The following is a 19,459-nucleotide window of genomic DNA, read 5'->3' on the forward strand; positions in this document are numbered from 1 at the left end:
GGGGGATGGTCTCTCAGTGTGCACAAAGGAGTAAACCCACAGAACTGCCTTCTTTTACAATGAGGTTTGACAAAACTCTAAAGCAGAATAGAGGAGGCCACCCACACAATGGAATCATAGCCTCAGTGACCCAGGGCATGTATTACAGCCCTAGGAGAGGGCCAAGAGCTGAGGCTATGGACTAATATTCACCTCACAAAGAACTCTGCTTTGTTGCAGATACAGAGTTGTTTGTTACCCTCTTCCTGCTGGTGCCAAAGGTGTGTCTATCTCTACTTCTGCACAAAAGTGGCCACGTTACCAGACACAGAATACAGAGAAGTTTCAGCCAACAGGGATAAAATACCTGTATCTGGGATGGCTGCATGAGGATGGATAGCTCTATGTCCAGAAATGCTTGTTTCAACTTACACTTCTGCATTCCCTCACCAAAGAAACCATTCTAGAGTGGGTGTTTTTTTAGTTTCTCTCATCAGTTATTTATAGACATTGACTAGATCCCCCTGTGCCTTTCCTTTCCCAGGATAAACAGCTACAGTTCTCTCAGCCTTTCCTGGTATAACAGATGTTCCAGCTCCTTAGTCTTCTTCGTGGCTCTTTGCTGGACTCACACCAACATGCCTATGTCTCTCATACTGGGGAACCTGGGAACTGAACACTGGGCTTCAGATATATCCAGAACCAGGAAATCTTCTCATCACTAAGTCTGGTATCATATTCATAGAATCATAGAATCATAGAATGGTTAGGGTTGGAAAGGACCTCAAGATCATCTAGTTCCAACCCCCCTGCCATGGGCAGGGACACCTCACACTAAACCATCCCACCCAAGGCTCTGTCCAACCTGGCCTTGAACACCGCCAGGGATGGAGCACTCACAACCTCCCTGGGCAACCCATTCCAGTGCCTCACCACCCTAACAGGAAAGAATTTCCTCCTTATATCCAATCTAAACTTCCCCTGTTTAAGTTTTAACCTGTTACCCCCTGTCCTGTCACTACAGTCCCTGATGAAGAGTTCCTCCCCAGCATCCCTATAGGCATATTAAAAATGTTGTCCCAAAGAATCTAGAAAGAAGACATGGCTGGGCATGCTAAGAGAGGCTATCAAATGTGTCTGCCTGTAAGAGACGAGAGAGTGGAAATCAGGAAGTCAGACAGAAGGATAAGGTAGAATAAGCCAGGTCCTACTGAGTGAACAGTGGCTACCTGAGCTAGAGAACCCGTGTCACGAGCCACAGGCCTGTAAGAGTGTCTATAGAAGCAGCTTGGCCACCTGACATGAGCTACCAAAGTGGTGGAATGACCATGCCTGGAAGTGTTCAAATACCATGTAGATGAGGCCCTTACTGACATGGCTTAGTGGTGGTCCTGGCAGTGATGGAGTAATGGTTGGACTTGATGATCTTAAAGGTCTTTTCCAAACTAGTCAATGCTATGATTCAGTTATCTGGTTGAGCAGTTCCTATTTCAGTTACTGTGCCTTACAAACATGAGTCTTGCAGAGCTATATTTTTCCTTGCAGGAAGCCCTGCTTGGTCATGCTATGATTTAAGCCTGATCTGCAGATAGCTGGACTTAATTATTTTAATTTTCCATGTAGACTATTTGAGTATGTTAAAAGGTCATCACCAATTCACAGGGAGGCTCACAGAGGAATAGAGGAATTTAAAGTCATAGGTCAAGAAGGAAAAGTATATTCTTAGTAAATAAGGATGGAAAATGTGACTTGATGTAGAAAACGGTGCGAACCAGAGCCCCTCTCTGGAAATATCATTTTGGGGAAACTCTTGATAAGGCTGTAGACACAGTTCACCTGCTCTGCGCTTAAACCAGTGGAAATGTTGTGCTGGTCCAGAAAGGAATTCCTGAACTTGTCTAAGATAGAATCATTTAGTTTGGAAAATACCTTTAATATAATCTAGTTCAACCGTTAACCCAGCATTGCCAAGTCCACCACTAAACCATGTCCATAAGTGCTATTTCTACATGTGTTTAAATGCCTCCATGGTTGATGACTCAACCACTTCCCTCGGCATCCTGTTCAATGCTTGACAGCCCTTTTGGTGAGGAAATTTTTCCTAATATCTCCTGGCACAACATGAGGCCATTTCCTATTGCCCTGTTGCGTGTTGCCTGGGAGAAGAGACCAACCCCACCTCACTGCAACCTGCTTTCTGGTAGTTGTAGAGAGCCATAAGGTCTCCTCTGAGCCTCCTTTTCTCCAGACTAAACAACCACAGTTCCCTCAGCTACTCTTCACAGGATTCGTGCTTCAGACCCTTCACCAGCTTTGTTGCCCTTCTCTGTACTCACTCCAGCACCTCAGTATCTCTCATGTAGTGAGGGGCTAGAACTGAACACAGGATTTGAGGTGCATGCTCCCCAGTGCTGAGTACAGGGTGACAGTCACTGCCCTAGTCAGTCCAAACTGAGTTCTGAGTACAAAGATTGGTGGTCTTGCATGTCTCTGAATCTCTTTGAGCTCTCTGATTGCACAGAAGTAGAAGCAGTGTAACAAAACTGAGGTAATTGGAAGAGGTCAATAAACCATCTACCTGGTGCCCCTTTTTATGCAATTTTATTGCCTGCTCTTAAAACCGTCCAGTGAAGGAAACTTTGCAGCTGCCCTGGGTAGCTCTGTTCAGTGCTTCTAACCTTTACAATTACACATTTTCCATAATCACCAGCATATTTAACTTTGCTTCAGATTGTATGATTCCAGATCATCCTTCACCCAGCTGTTGCTGTGAACATTTATGTCAGTCCTTTATCAAGCGACAGACAAGTTATTGCGCCCTTACCTGAGTCTTGTCCTGACTACACCAAACAACCTTCAACCTGATCACAAGATCGTATTCTGCTCATGTCTTAGCATTCACATTGCTCTCCTTTGGATGCTCTCTGATACAGCAACATCCAGACACAGCACTCCAGCCACAGCATCAAGAGCATCAAGTAGAGCACTTTCGTTACCTTAAATTAAAAATACTTCAGAATTAGATAAGCCTTATTTGCAACATCATCTTGCTGAGTGGATTTAGGTAACAATTTACTAGGAGTTTGTCCAGATTCTTTTCTATAGGACTGTGATGGGCAAAACTATATAAAGTCATGTAAGAGAGATGATAAATGAAGCCCCAGGCACTGCCAGATTCATTCCCAAACTTTTTAGCTCAGAGTAATCTGCCTGTTAGTTCAAATACACTGGGATTCACTCTGTCCTTCCATTTCAAAACCAAATCTCTCTGAGAGGCTGACTGTGCAAATTCTGAGTCCAAAATAATAAGAACAGCAAATGGTGTAAGAACCTGCAGTGTTGCATCCAGCTTCTGAGAGGTTTTGACATCTTTTTTCTGAGTCCAGAATACAACATGAGTTCAATCCCAGGCTTTCCAGCTGACTTTACACAAGCTCAGTGAATCGCTGTCTCACACACATTGCTGTGGAAAGAAATTCCATTGATAAACCAGCTGTGATAAAGCACTGTAGAGACAAGGTCCCCAGGGTTATTTGGACAGATGGTCCCTGCTTGCGCAGTGAGTTTTACAGCTCCAGATTCTATTCAAGGTAGAAACACCAGTAACACATCAGTTTCCCCTGGTTTCTGGGATTTTCCTGTTCTTCCCCACCTTTCAGAGTAGCTATCAGAGTCATAGGTCTGCATCCCTGCAGCTTCTCCAAAGGCATCAACGCATGACACTAGTGCCTTCCAGGTCCAGCCCATAGCAAACATGCTGCCAGCATGTATAGGAAAACTTGAGGGTTTTCCTCTCTTTTTAATTTAATCAAACGCACAGACATTTAGCCATAGCTGCAAAACATGATTTTACTGCTTTCAGTCCTCAAACACCTTCTTTTGTTAGAAGAAAGCAGGTGAGTAATAGCAGCAGAACAAGTTAGTCCACTTGATAAACTAATCTGCAGATAAGAACCTGAAGGACTTAGATCAGTGCAGCGGGAAGTAATAAATACCACCTGAGGGATGGTATCAGGAAATAGCTCCTCTTAAAATGCCTTGTGGGTTTTCTGCAGTGGCATCTCTGGTCATAACATGTTCAGCTAATTATACAAGTTCTTGTGTCTTGGTTTCCCTCTGGGAGAGTAGACTGGGCTGTAGTAGAAAACAAAGGATGTTTAAGATGGATGTAATCAGAAGGTCTTCAACTTGAATCACCTGAGAAGGTAAAACAGACTATATCTCGGGGTAATATTTTATTTTCTAAAATATACGTGATGGTTACTATTGTGATTTGTAAGAGGGTGTAATTATTTTGCAACATTCATGGAAAAAAGAAACTTACAGAAAAAGTGGAGAGAAGGTCATGTAGATCACCTCTGTCCTGGGTTAAAATGACAAGTTGCTATTTACCTCTAGGAATCTTCTGCACTTTAAAATTAACTTTAAACATTTTTTTTAATGTTTTAAACATTTGAATGCCGTGGAGATGTGATTTGCTAGCAAACCTGGGTTTGTGTAGTATATTGGGTCCTAATAAGTGGAAGGTATTTATTGCCTCCCAGAAGACAGTTTGTATGAGAAATGATGGATGTGTCCCCATATCTTCTGTTTTACCAACTGAAGTTAGATAGATACTTTAAGAAATTGCTCACTGAAAAGTTTACAGCAATTCTTTTTTTTTTCAGTGAAAAGTTAAATGAACAAGGGGAGCAGCCACGTTACTTGAGAAGAACATTGATATTTTCCCCCATTTGCAATTTGATATTTGTCAGTTTTCTGGCTTTCTAGATCCTGGTTTGAGTACTTTTAAATAGCTATCAAAGTCTGAGTAGCAGCACAGTTCTCAATTAACAGGGCGTTTGGTCTCAGCTACATGGTTGCAGAAAGGGTGCATTTGAAAATAGATGCTGACCCACAACATCTGAATATGAATGCGTTTGTGAACAGTGCCAGCAATACATGCAAAACTATAGCAGATGCTGTGTAACCTCATCATAAATTTTGTTTAATGGCTTTTTTTCCTTCCTGTTATCTGTTCCATCAACCCATTACTAATGAAATACAAGCTCTTTGTGCAGATTAAGCTAATGTACCATATGCTGGAAGCATACGTGCATATACAAAACTATCAGCAACCTTTCTTTTGTTAGTGTTTCTACTAGTAAGTCATGTCACTATCTTAAGGATCTGTGTCACAGCTTATAACTTGACAATGTTTCCCTCTTGATCCATCTTGGTCTTGGGATTAGCCAGATCCATGTAAATTTGAGGTTGTCACAAGTGGATAATGTCTTCAAAACAGCAACATAGTGTCTTTCGTGGAATGCTGGATACATGCTCAGGAAAGTTAATTATAATGCCTGACATGCTCAGGAGAGTTAAAAAACTTCTGTCCCTACCTCTCGCCACCCCCAATTCTGACAGCCATTCATCCAATGCATTAATATATATATGCAATATATATACATATCTCCTGAAACAATCTTCTTTTTAATGGATTTTAGGGTGGGGTGGGAAGATAATCTGAATCAGCGAGATGTCTTGCTTTCTTGTTATCCCCACATAGAAGCATAAGAACAGCCATGCTGGGTGAGCTCAAATGTCCAGATACTACAGGGGGGTTATAGGGTTTGGGTTTTTTTGTTGGTTTGGGGTTGGGTTTTTTTTCCCTTTATTTTTTTTCTTATTTTTTTTGTTTCCCCCTCTCTGTTGCTAACCTAGAATATCTTAAAATTAATTTTCCTTCTTTAATTGCATCTCAGAATTCCACTGACATTTCTTCAGAGCCCATTTTCTGATTGGAAAAGCAAATAATTTCCTCCTGCTTTTTTTCCCCTATCTTTTAATCAGTATCCAGGTGAAGTCTCATTGCAGATGAATTGCTTGAAAAGCCACGTTCCTGCTGGATATCTGCGTCAGTGACATCAAGCATATTGCTTGGCTATAAGCTCATTGCTGTCCTCTGTCCATTCACAAGGTGAGAGCTCAGATTATGTTCATATTGTAATTTTCCATCACGGGCTCTTCTGATCTGTAAAGTCACAATGAAGCGCCCTGTCTGCTTGTGAGCCCCAGCAATGATATGCAACATGGTGGCAATCAGCAGTCATTGCCAATGTTCACTATCATCTCAGGAGGTGCTGATATTTCTGCTTTCCCCTAGTGATTCACAGCCTTTCACAGCCAGATTTTTCAATGCAGAAAGATCATAACTGTACAAAAGCTCATTATTTTAATGAAGCTGATGTTATCCACTCAGGTACTGTTCAGTGCTATTCTGAAGTCTTTTCTCAGTACTTTCCTTTATAAAAATGATTCTCATAATCTACTTGGTTTCTTCCTTTTCATGTACCTCTCTGCTAGCTGCTCATTCTGGAGCTAGGAAAGTGTGCTAGAGGCATGTTTTGCCTCTGGTTTTAGGAATAATCAGAAAGTGTATATTCATAGGAAAATATGTATGTTTATGTATTCTTCAGCTCCTTTCTGTTTCATCTGGTTGCAGAAATGCATCAAGACCTGTAATAAGGGTTCATGCACATTTTGCCTCTCCCTTTCTATTTCATCATCCAATCTATTGCACAAGTAAATTAGCTTAGGTATGAATGAGCTGGAAAAGGTTGGGGGTTTCTGGGTTTTGGTTTTCTGATTTTTTTGATTTCTCGCCTTGTTGTTCCAGTGTGTCAATATTGTGTTTTAGGTTATTTATTTGTAAACTTCAGTGCAGTTAGTGGAGATATATGCTAAAAATTCAGAGTTACAAGGATTTTTTCAAGAAGATAACACTTTTCGTTGTTTCTCTTGTTAGCCAAGGGGTAACAAACACACAGAAATCTCTAGCTGAGTCCATGATATTACTACAGCCCTCTCCAGACTGGGACATGACTGGTAGCGAAGTTCTCCCTGCTGCAACAGGACAGGCCCTCACAACAACATTCCTAACTATTTCCTCATGTTCTGGCTGTGCATTTGCCAAGTATCACTGTGAGAAATATCTGAAGAGCTGAAGTCAACTTTTCTCATGGCACAAGAATTTTTAGCACCTCATTTGTCCTGGTTAGGGATCTATTTGTGACTCTGCCTTCTCCAGGTGATTTCTTTCTCCCTCCTTTTTGAGTAGGTACAACTGACGTAAAAAACAATGACATATGAGGGAAACAGTCTGGTGACAGTGGCAGAGCTTGTTCCATGCACTTCCTGGATGGAGCAATCAAACAGAGGGTGCCGAAAAAGTCTGAACACACTGGTTTTGTAGAGTGTTTGGTGTTTCCTACTGTGTGAGTCAGCTGAAAATCCCCTGGTGCTTTTGCTTCATTTTCTTTTCAGGCTGTACAGCAAAGTCACTGGGCAAAATGCCATCCCTGATTACTGAAGGTCTCCACTGCCTGTTTCTGCTGGTCACAGCATGTTGCCAGACATCACAAGACTCAAACTTTGAACCATTCATCCGATATGTAGTGAGTATCCTTTCCCAGCTCCATTGGTTTTCATTTGGTCTCTAGTTGTAGCACCCAGCTACAATAGCTCTCCTTTTTATCCACAAAACCTTAGAGAAAGTCAGTATATGATCATATGGGGAAACTGAAACCAGGTGGGGAAACTTTTACCCAGTGTGTAAAAGAGATGGAGAAATCCAGGAACTGGGGTCTCCTTGCTTCCCAGTTTTACCCCTCTCCAGAAGAGATTGAGCAAAACTGGTTTCTCACTTGTGTTAGTCCACAAGGGATTTAGATTGCTGTCCCTGGAGCTAAACAGTTACATGAGCACTGCTCCTGGGTGGAATTTACCTGTCCTGTGAGAGAGAGAAATCAAATAAATCTTGCCTAGAAGTAGCGTGCCAACAAAACTAACTCAGGCTCGGAGGTGCTTACACACAGGTGACAGGAGTTTTACCACTGTCTTGACAATAGGACAAGTAGATGATCAAAATGCCACTCCTGAGAGACCTGTGTTTAGGCATTGTGCTTGCAGTCAGACCTCACTTCAGTTTCCCACTGTTTCAATAATCTTCCCATACTGTTTTTGCTTCATCAATAGTGTGAACTATGGAAAAACCATTTTGTGCTTTGTCCTGTATATGGTTTTATTACCAGACAGTTTCTGCATGAATAGTCCCTAACTGGAAAGGAAAAAAGGGACAGAGAAAAAAATGGTATGACCAAGTGGAAGTTAATGTAGTTTGGTAAGGAAAACTAATGTACAAATCTACCAACTCTTGGTCTATCACAATTATTATTGGTCCAGAAAACGCTTCTTTCATCTTCTACATTATGAATTCTGTCAAGCCAAAACGGACTCCCAACATCTATATTCAGCCCCTAGCACCACAGGGACCTTAGTTCTGATGGACTGACCAGAGCACAATGTAATTTTTTTAGCAGGTTGAAAAAAGGCATGCAAACTTGAAGAGGAGGGTGGGAACTCCTTAAGCTGTTCCTGCCACCAATCGTTTTTCTTGGCAAGCCAAGATACAGCTGATGCCAGCAGCCTGATCTGCTCTTTGGCAGATGTATAATAATGACCAAGTATCTCGTTTGCTCTGTTTTTCCAAACTCTCTCCATTTCGGCACTTAGGCATTTTTATTAAGAGTAACACCTTGTTTTTCAACATCATTGATGCCTATTTCAACCTGCAAATGAGTCATCATTGAATGCTGTGAAATACGTGAAGTATTTAGCAATGTAGCGATACCCTGCATTTCTTTGGGAGAATAATTGAAAAGGAAAACCACTTGGTCCAAACCTGGAGGAAGAATCACAGTGGGCTTTCTGTAACTCTTTTAGCTAACCTCTGAGGTGAACAGCGGTACCTCAACAGTGCAAAACTGCCAGAGCACTTTGGGATCTTCACTGCCAGCACAGCTGCAATATGAAGCCCAGTTCTAATCACACACCAGATGGTTCCTTTATGTAAAGAGATTACATAAGAGTTGCCAAGCTATTCACCCTTTCTGTAAATAAAGATTTCAGTAGGAATCAAAAAAACTGGCAAAGCTGTGAATTTCCTGCCTGTGTCTTTGCTTGTTCTTCAGCCTTTCTTGCTAACTGTGGTGCCCGTGTATTTTTAGGGCATGATTAAAAAATTAAGATGGCCTGCATCTCACTTGGCTGTAGCCTGCGTGAACCCAGTCACACTGAAATTGTGCCACCATTGCCCTAGTGAACCTTGTGCCCACAGAATAGCTGACCTGACACCTGAGCTGGAGCCAAGACATTTCAAACCCTTTTCTACTCCTACTCATGTTGGCTTTGCTGCTGCAGAGCTGGAAGCTCAGAGCAAAGAGGAAGGCAGAGGGTGGCATGAGTCCATGTTCTGGATCCAGAGGCTGAGTGGCTAGGTTTCCCAAGAAGTTTGCAAGGCTAGCCATGGCCTAAAAGCACAGAATCAGCTCCTTAGCTGATGAATTCCTGCTAAGTTGAGGCAACTGCCTTGCAGAAATATGCAAGGAGGCACCTACACCCTCAGTACATCCCTCAGGTGGTGCCTTGCTTTCCTACATGGAAGATATATATATTCTGTTTAAAGAGGAAAGCCTAAGAGGGGCTAAGATTGGTGGAGGGAAGAAACCCTATCTACGTACATTCTCCATCAATTCTTTGCCAACAACAGCAGCTAAAGCTTCACTTTGTTTTTTTCACAGAGCTTCACTCTCTTTTTTTCCCCCACAGATTGACAGTGAGCTAGTAGAGGAAAACTTCCAATCAGAGATGCAAAGGCAGAAGCGAAACAGTACGTACACAAACATGTGGTAACAGCATGATTCTAGTAAGCCAAGGGTGAAATCACTGTCGGGGCTAGCACCTCTTAAGGTACTTTGACTTACTGAGTCAAAGGAGAGAAAGGATGGGACAGCTTTTCTCTGTATGTATTGTGCCATTTGTATCAGCTTCCTATTGTCCAAAGACCAAAGAAATGTCTTTTGTCAGACAAGCAGCAGTTAAAACATGTGCGGAATATCTGCTGAGTAGGAAACAAGATTTCCTAAGCAAAATGCCACACTAAGCAACAAAGACCCCAAATGCCGAAATGGAAGCTATGAATTTCTGATTTTCCCTCATGCATAGCTTAGTCTCATGCTATTTCTCTTCTCTTTCAGTGCTTATTTTTGACCTTCCCCCTCTGGAGTACACTGTTGACATTGAAGTAAGCCTTATGGATTCATCTTTCCTGGAGCCAGTCAAAGACTATTTCAAAAATCTTAATCTTCCAGTTTCAACAAATATTTCAAATGTAGAAATGACAGTTTCAAACATCAACATTACCACAGGTGGGTTGGTTATTTACTTTTATATTCTGCTTTACTTTTATATAGTATGCTTTTTTTGCCAACAGTTGATCTCTCCCAGTTTTACCATCTGTCACGCTTAGGAATCAGCAAAACTGAACTGTCTCTGGAAGATCCATGAAGACTGAAGCTCACAACAGCATGTTTTGTTATCTGCATCTCTCCACTTCCCTTTATATAACGTTGGCATTACGAATAGCCCTGAATGATTTTCTTTTCCTAAGGAAAGGACAAAGCCAGAGGAAGCCTGAGCCAAAGGATTTTGCTCCAGTTTGACTAACAGGCAGTCTGAGTTACTTTCAAGTGTCAGGAAGCTGTGACTGTGGTTATCAGACTGTTTACTTCCCTCCACTTGCATTTGAAACGTAAATTGCTGTAAGAGGCTGTACTCTGACCCTGACCAAGATAGGCTGCATGAAGTGCAGTCTTTCCCTGGTATAACTCTCTAACCATGTTCTTACTTGACAAGATACCAGGTTTTATTACATGAGCTGACCCATAAAGCAGTGAAAGGAAGTGTTCATCGCTTCTCAAAACAACATGCAAATGGATCTTCTAGAGGTCTTCAGGGTCACATGCAATGTGTGAAAATTACTTTAATACCTTATTTTATCAATGGTACATTAAGAACAGAAAAACTGAGAGTGAAGTGGTTTGGGGGTTATGTTTTTATTTTTTATTTCTTTTATTAGAGAGAATGTATGTCTTTAAAGGACTTTGTGGTAATGTTACCTTCTCTCATGCAGCATGTGTCAGGAGACAGTATTTAGACAGCACCTCACTAGTCACCATGTAATGACCATTATATGTTCTTAAAATCTTTAAAACCCTAGACGTTTGCTTCCAGTTTAGTCAATATAGAAACACCCAATCTGAGAACTATCATAGGACCCTGGCCAACACACCAGGTAAATTTTTATGATCAGGGTTCACATCTGCATTCAATTACTTAAAAGTGATTAATCAGACTTATCACCGTACCAGTCTAGTCCCCATTTCTGGTTAATTATTTGTCATTAGTATAGTAAGGTTTGCAAGGTGTCAGATCATCATGTTTGCATCATTCAAGTGAACTCACAAGAAGGGCAACATTTAGTTCAGATCACTGGCATAAAGGTACACAGGGTGAATATATATCGTACAATACAAAATGCCATGTTTACCATTCTCATAGTGTTTCTGTCTGATACTAGTCTGTCTGCCCAGTGGTGAGAACAGCAGCTGTTGTTCCTGTGAAGATGGATATGCCTGGCCAAGTGCGGTGTGTGGTGACTTGATAACCTGCCCTTCTGTCAGCCTAGCACCTGATCTGCCCTGTGGCTACATGAAGGAAATGCCTTTCTCCGGGCCTTACTGTGAGCCACAGACTAAAGGTAAGGAGAAAGAGTGCTGAACTTCATCATTCTGATGTGGGTCCACCTTGACCCAAGTACTTGCAGATATTTAGTGCCATACTGGAGCCCCAGCTCCTGGAATCACTCTCTTGCTTCTTCAGGACTTCCAGCTTCTGCTAAGTAAAGGAAGTTTCATCTCATCATGTTTTCAACAAAGGAACTTACAAATGTGATCAATGTGTGCCACAGTGCTCAAGAGAAGAGAAGGAGCAAAAATCCAGCACAAATCTTTTGTCCGGCTTTATTTCATGGCTCTTGTGACAAGATGCCCATGGGCTTTTAGGAACCTGACTGATGACTAGGCACTTAGGCTTGGCAGCGCTGTGATGGAACTCTGCTTCTTGTCTCTGCAATCCAAGACAAACACCCATGAGGCTCTTCCTCTGATTTGTGATGAGCAGCGTGTAGAGTCATCCGGAGGCAGCCCGAGAGCTGGAAGCAATCCAGTGCTGTCAGCATGCCCGTTCTAATCAACTCTGCCTGGAGGCAATGTTTTTATCACAGGGCAGCCCATTATCAGCACTGCTGTACTACTTCCAGAACTACACCTACTATCTCTTTCATATGGAAGTCACATACCTCTTGGAAGTCCAGGGCCCATGGTACAATGCTCTTCCACTGGATGGTATGGACATGTCCTTAAGTGGGCCCAACTTAGAAAATTCCAGTATCTCTTTAAGCATTTTTATTATTTTGTGCCCATTGATGGGTTTTCACCCAGAATATTACCCTTCCAAAGTCACTGAGGATTTTTACATTCATTTCAGTGAAACATAAGTGGATATTCGTCCTTTGTAACTTTCAGTATGTGAAAGATAAGTATTTGATCAAAGTTGTTCATACAAACTTTCTATAGCTAGAGCAATGTAGTAATTCAACCACTGTAGGAAAGATGTTTATCACCTTTTGAAGGTGTCCACAGTTTTGCATAGATTTTTAGCAGATGCCAGGCATCTAAATTAGATATAAAATATTAGGAGAATCCCAACCTTCCTATTATTCAAATGAATCTTGGCAAGTTGTAAGATTTTGATTTAGGATTAAGATAGCTTTACCAAGGGTGAATTGTACCTGACTAATCTAGTGGTCTTATGGGGTGGACTAACTGTATCACTGGACAAGGGAAGAGCTACAGATGTAATCTATCTATACTTCTATAAGGTCTTTGGTATGATCCCCTAAAACATTCTTGCTGCTAAATTGGAGAGATAGGAGTTTGACAGATGAAATGCTAGATGGACAAGAAACTGGTCAAATGGCCATGTCCAGAGTTACAGTCAGTGGTTCAATGTCCAAATTGAAGCCAGTTACAAGTGATGCCCTCAAAGATCTGTGCTATTATATTCATCAACAACATAGGCAGTTGAATTGAGTATACCCTCATCAAGTCTGCAGATGACACCAAGCTGAGTGATGTACTTCATTCACAAGAGGGAAGGGGTGTCATCCAGAGGGACCTCGACCACTTGAGAAGTGGGCCTGTACAAACCTCATGAAGTTCAACGAGGCCAAGAGCAAGGTCCTGCACATGGGTCAGGGCAATCCCCAGTATAAATACAGGCTGGGGACTGCAGGGATTGAGAACAGCCATGCTGAGATAGTGGTGGATGAAAACTGGGTGTAAGCCTGCAGTGTGCATTCAGCCCAGAAAACCAACCATATCCTGGGCTGCATCAGAAAAGACGTGACCAGCAGGTAGAAGGAGGTGATCCTGCCCCTCTACTCTGATTTTGTGAGACCCCACCTGCAGTCCTGCATCCAGCTCAGATCCCCAATGCAAGAGAGATGTGGGCCTGTTGGAACAAGTCCAGAGGAGGCTACAAAGATACCCAGAGGGCTGGAGCACCTCTGCTATGGAGACAGGCTGAGAGAGTCAGGCTTGTTCAGCCTGGAGAAGAGAAGACTCCGGGGAGACCTTATTGTGGCTTTTCAATATGTAGAGGGGGAAAACAGTAACGAGTGGTGTCCTTCAGGGCTCGGTGTTGGGCCCAGTCTTGTTCAACATCTTTGTTGGTGACATGGACAGTGGGATTGAGTGCGCCCTCAGCAAGTTTGCCGATGACACCATCTGTGTGGTTCAGTTGGTATGCTGGAGGGAAGGGATGCCATCCAGAGGGACCTTGACACGCTTGTGGGGTGGGCTAATGCCAATCTTGTGAAGTTTAACCAAGGTCCTACACCTGGGTCGGAGCAATCCCAGGCACAGCTACAGACTGGGCAAAGAAGAGATTCAGAGCGGCCCTGCAGAGAAGAACTTGGGGGTGCTGGTCGATGAGAAAATGAACATGAGCTGGTTTCAGTGTGCGCTCACAGCCCAGAAAGCCAACCATAACCTGGGCTGCATCAAAAGAAGCATGACCAGCAGGTCGAAGCTCTGCTCTTGTGAGACCTAACGTGGAGTATTGTGTGCAGTTCTGGTGTCCTGAACATGAAAAGCACATGGAACTGTTGGAACAAGTCCAGAGGAGGGCCACGAGGATGATCAGGGGACTGGAGCACCTCCCATATGAAGACAGGCTGAGAAAGCTGGGGCTGTTGAGCCTGGAGAAGAGAAGGCTGCGTGGAGACCTCATAGCAGCCTTCCAGTATCTGAAGGGGGCCTATAGGGATGCTGGGGAGGGACTCTTCATCAGGGACTGTAATGACAGGACAAGGGGTAATGGGTTAAAACTTAAACAGGGGAAGTTTAGATTGGATATAAGGAAGAAGTTCTTTACAGTAAGGGTGGTGAGGCACTGGAATGAGTTGCCCAAGGAAGTTGTGAATGCTCCATCCCTGACGGTGTTCAAGGCCAGGTTGGACAGAGCCTTGGGTGACATCGTTTAGTGTGAGGTGTCCCTGCCCACGGCAGGTGGGTTGGAATCTTAAGGTCCTTTCCAACCCTAACTATTCTATGATTCTATGATCCTGTATAAGAAAGACAGAAAGAGTTTTTACCAGGGCCTGTAATGACAGGAGAAGGGGCAGTGTTTTTAAACTGAAAGAGGGTAAGTTTACATTGAACATGAAGAAGAAATTTTTTACAATAATGACAGTGAGACACAGGAACAGGTTGCCCGGACAAGTTGTGGTTGCTCCGTAATTGGAAGTATTCAGGTTCAGGATGGATGTCCCTGACCATGGCTAGAGGGTTTGACTGGATAATCTTTAAAAATCCCTTCCAACCCAGCCCGTTATATGATATTATAATTCTATGATTAAATTAGAAGAATAAGCTAAGAAATCACTTTGTAAGCACTGATTTTGATTGTTTTTTTTACGCTAATTTGAATGTTTTTCGTTACAGATTCATGTGGTATGGGAGAGCCCATTGTAATGAATATGTCAGTCAGACTTGACTCAGACTTTCGGGATGATCTCAGGGATTCTTCTTCCGAACTATACAAACAATATAAAGCTGACCTTGAGAAAGCGGTAATGACTTCAGTTTTCTATCTCTGAAGGAAGAAAGCCCTCTAAGACACTTATGGTGTCTGTTAAATTGGGTGTACTGTCACTGTGTCTGTGGGTAGCTGCCAAGTATGCAGCGGTGGTAGCTACAAAGTGGGCTAAGGCTGACCTCTGTTGAAAGGCAATGACAATATTCCCATTAATTTTAATATGTTTGTAAATAGAAAAGTATTTAGGAATGTTTTGCATCAAAAACATGAAAAGAATAAATCACATAATGGGTCCCAGCTTAAATCTACATGAGCACACATAGAATGAAACCATCAACACAAACTTATCCTATGAAAGTGCAGAAAACACCAGGCCTGTTATATCAGATATGCTACATGCCCTTACATCAGTGTGCAGAGGAGAGTTTTTCCCATTTTAATGTCCAGAGGACTAGAGCAATGTACAGAGGACTTACGTCATGTGATATGTCTTTTTTTACAGTTTAATGCTAGCTACAGATGTTTACCAGGCTTTGTATCGGCAACAGTGACTGGTTTCAGGTAAGTAAACAATTACATTTTTTCATGAAAGACACAAATCCTTCTGTCCAATCTCAATGAGACACCAGTCAGCAAAGACTACATTCACTCTGGCTAGAATCCACACTCAGTATATACGTGCTGAGTAACAGTATAACAGTTGCAAAGGAAATGCCAACTATTAGCATGGAAATAGGATTGTAGGTAAAACTCACTAATGTGCAAAATTCCAAGAAACATAACTGTTCTCCATCTGGATCAAAGCTTTCTGTGGGAAAGCCTGAATCCCACCCAAAAGGGGAAATAGATGTGAGTAAACCTTTGTATCGTTTGCTAGGTCATCAGGAAGATGAGTTAGTACATTGACTCTGGATATAACATTGGATCTGAGTCACAGAGATATTATTTATGTCCACGTATATGTAAATGTAGCTGTATTTTAGGTATCTAAGAGAAGTTTAATAGAGATTAACAGCAGGCAAAGGAGATCTCACATAGAGGGGTTCTTACTTTGGGAAGAGCTGTAGCATAACCTTCATGTATCCCAGAACAACTTTTGATTCACATCAGGAGCCTTCAAAGGAGAGCCCTGTGAAGCCTTCCTAGCCACACAAGATGGGCCAACACAGTATAGAAAACCAGTAATATGCAAGGATATTTAATTCTGGTGCTTCTCTCGTTCTTGTATCTCTTCAGGCCTGGAAGTGTTTTTGCGAACTACGAAGTAAAAGCAGGAGCAGTAAGCTTTGAACAGCTAGCAAATGCCAACAAAGTTACACCACAGTTTCTAGATTCATCATACCAGCTAAACCCAGCTACATACACAGCAGAAATAACTAGTAAGTTTAAGTTCTCTCAGTATTTTCCTTCAACCTTTACTTTGGTATTTCTAGCCTGAACCATGTAGCTGCCTTATACTCTTGATTATTTGTTACTGGACCTTTAAAAATCATTTATTTCTCTGGCTATTCCATTTCATCCTCTACCACCAAAGCTTAGGACTTACATGAGATGACCATGCATGCAATACCTTGCACAGAAAACCAAATCCTTCTAGATACTCCACTGAACTTTTACTCAGTCCATCCATGGGAGAGAGCTTGAATACTCTCAAGTTCACCTCCAGAACTGAGACAATTCTTAGCATATCAGGCTGCCAGCACTTCCCACATCTTCAAACAAAAGCAAAAGCTCTTGCAGTTGACATGACAACAGGTTCCCCCTGCCTTCCTTGAAACGTTTTCGTGCTGCTCCTGGACAGTGTGTTACAAATCGGTTTCTTGATCAAGTGCCCAGAGGTGCTGTATTCTCAGTGCACTGAGCACTGGTCTGTTGGTCTCAGAGGATTACTTCAACCTGATTGCTTCTTTTCTCAAATTACCTGCTTAGATAATAGTGGTGGGGATAATATTTCTGGCCCTCTGTGTAAAACCGTCTGGGATCTTTGGCTGACAAAGATAGTAGAAGAATATGATGAGGAAAAATTGCATACCTTCTATCAGGAGTAGTGCTCTGCAGCTGATGTTGAGTGTGTATTAGCTGTGAAGCACCTAGGATTCCCGCAAGATGAAAGACATATGAAAGATAGAAAATGTGAGCTGAAATGACAATAATGCAGAATGTTGCTCTTTGTCTTCCTAGATCAGACAAACTTCACTGTGAGTCCTATAGACATTTTTGAAGGGGATACACTAACACTGATTTGTGAGATAAATTCAACATCCAAGAATGTGACCTGGTATCACTTTGATCAGATCATCTCAACCTCCATGCGGTATTCAATGGAGAAAAAAGTTACAACAAAAACCTCGAGGTCGACTCTTAAAATTGCCAGCGTTACGATGAAGGATTCTGGTATGACTTTCTATTGTTAAAACAGCAGATGTAAATTTCCAGTGTGATTAGTTCTATAAAAAGCAAAGAGGAATGCAGTGACTGCATTTTCCTAGGGCAATTGTGGAAGGTAGAATCATAGAATCATAGAACAGTTTGGGTTGGAAAGGACCTCAAGATCATTTAGTTCCAACCCCCTGCCATGGGCAGGAACACTACACACTAAGCCATGTCACCCAGGGCTCTGTCTAACCCGGCCTTCAACACCACCAGGGATGGAGCATTCACAACTTCCTTGGGCAACTCATTCCAGTGCCTCACCACCCTTACAGTAAGGAACTTCTTCCTTATATCCAATCTAAACTTCCCCTGTTTAAGTTTTAACCCATTACCCCTTGTCCTATCACTACAGTCCCTGATGAAGAGTCCCTCTCCAGCATCCCTGCAGGCCCCCTTTAGATACTGGAAGGCTGCTATGAGGTCTCCACTGTCCCTCATAGTTTTTTCACCTTTAATGAACTATGTAGTGACTGGACTGACATTGCCAGAAAGATGTGAAATGACTGAAATGATTATACAGGCTTGGGTGTTCTCAGTGCCAGGCTTCACTGCTGTATCACAGGAGACAGCAGTGACTACACGGCTGTGGGGCTTTCTCACTCTTTTGGGGTGCTAATTTGAGACTGTGGTTGAATTTGTCCTCGATGGCCCTTGTCCCCTTTGCAAGCATCACCTAACCAATCAGAGCTCACAGTTACAGTTTTGCATGTTCATGTGTAGGGCTTTTTGAAAATCAAAACCTGTTAAATTGTGGTGTTTTGCTGAGAGGAGTTGTCAGGGGAATTATCATGTGTTATCAGAGCTTTGACTCAAGCTCCCACTCAGTTCTTTGGACCATAAATTTTACATTCAACTTCAAAAAAGGGAATCTGTAACCAGGTATTTGGGCACACATCCACAAAGTGGGAGCCATGGGTCCACACTTCTTTGGGCTAAGGACGCCCTGAACCATGGTGTCTCTACTCCAGTGTAAGTGGCCTACTCACTTGCCTATCCCAATGGGGAAAGGGAACCCACATACCTAAAGTATGAAGGGAGTTGGGAGCTGTGATTACCAATTTCAAAAGGAAGCCTGGCTGCATCCAGAGGAAAAGTGCCTGAGAATGTGGCTCATAAATACTTCATGCTCTTTGGCAATACCTTCTGAGCAGCATATGTACTTACACCCAGGGTGCCAGCTCTTCTGGACTCCACCCTGGACACCTATCTCTCACCCATTCTGTGTAGGAAGCTTTTGTACAGTCAGTCTATATTCTTACTATGACATATTGCTGCCATGTGGACTATAGGCAATACACAGATCCCCAAAACACCAACTCAGCCAGATTTTAAGTATTTCACTCCCAGACTGCTGGTCTCTTCTCAAGTACCCATCAACACGGAAGCTGCCTAACCTGAATACATTCGGCACCAGGAGTCTGCAGAAAGCATAATGCAGATGACTTGAGGGTACATTTTAATTAGCAAGTAGGAGAGCCACTGCAGTGCAGAGAGACGTGAAAACCAGGGATAGAAATAGCTCCCACCTCCTGATTCCATGTGTAGAGGAAAAACCAGCAAAACATCTTCTTAATGGTAAGATATTGCCTATGTTTTACAGGTTCCTATAAGTGCACTTTCACAAACAGCGATCAGTTTAACACACTGATATACAAGGCCACGAAAACAATAGCAGTGTCTCCGCTATACATCACTCCAAACTTAAAAGACATCAATGTTACATGCAACAGTCCTGAAATGCAGGCAAATGGTCCTCTGCTGTCCTGTTGTATTGACAAACACTTACCATCACTAACTGGTCACTGGGAAGTAAATGGAGCAATCAATATGACAGGTAAGATTAACAAACGGTTGTCTTCCACCTGCTGGGTTTGTTTGCTCTTCAAAGATCTCCTAATTGGCCACCCCAAAGGCCAAGTACTAGGATGAATACAGGGTATGCTCCAAAGGTGGGGGGCAGGAAGATGATTGATGGACGGCATGGTACAGACTCCATATGTGCTGTGCC

The 19,459-nt window shown here is 42.5% G+C and overlaps 1 protein-coding gene across 3 annotated transcripts in view; it reads left to right on the forward strand.

The window, feature by feature from the left end:
• ADGRF5 (adhesion G protein-coupled receptor F5) overlaps window positions 1-19,459 on the forward strand; it is a 63,851-nt gene that overhangs the window by 25,427 nt on the left and 18,965 nt on the right. For 2 of the 3 annotated variants that reach the window (XM_065681781.1, XM_065681779.1), the window contains exons 2-11: window positions 5,812-5,938; window positions 7,285-7,415; window positions 9,628-9,688; window positions 10,056-10,226; window positions 11,438-11,617; window positions 14,925-15,052; window positions 15,521-15,579; window positions 16,255-16,397; window positions 17,200-17,412; window positions 19,052-19,285. In XM_065681781.1, coding sequence (XP_065537853.1) covers window positions 7,311-7,415; window positions 9,628-9,688; window positions 10,056-10,226; window positions 11,438-11,617; window positions 14,925-15,052; window positions 15,521-15,579; window positions 16,255-16,397; window positions 17,200-17,412; window positions 19,052-19,285 — 1,294 coding nt within the window. In that variant the 5' untranslated portion in view covers window positions 5,812-5,938; window positions 7,285-7,310. Of the gene's footprint in view, window positions 1-5,465; window positions 5,551-5,811; window positions 5,939-7,284; window positions 7,416-9,627; window positions 9,689-10,055; window positions 10,227-11,437; window positions 11,618-14,924; window positions 15,053-15,520; window positions 15,580-16,254; window positions 16,398-17,199; window positions 17,413-19,051; window positions 19,286-19,459 lie in introns of all 3 variants that reach the window. The other variant, XM_065681780.1, reaches the window with a different exon arrangement.

Source organism: Lathamus discolor, chromosome 5, assembly GCF_037157495.1.
Source record: "Lathamus discolor isolate bLatDis1 chromosome 5, bLatDis1.hap1, whole genome shotgun sequence".
Taxonomy (NCBI): Eukaryota; Metazoa; Chordata; class Aves; order Psittaciformes; family Psittacidae; genus Lathamus; species Lathamus discolor.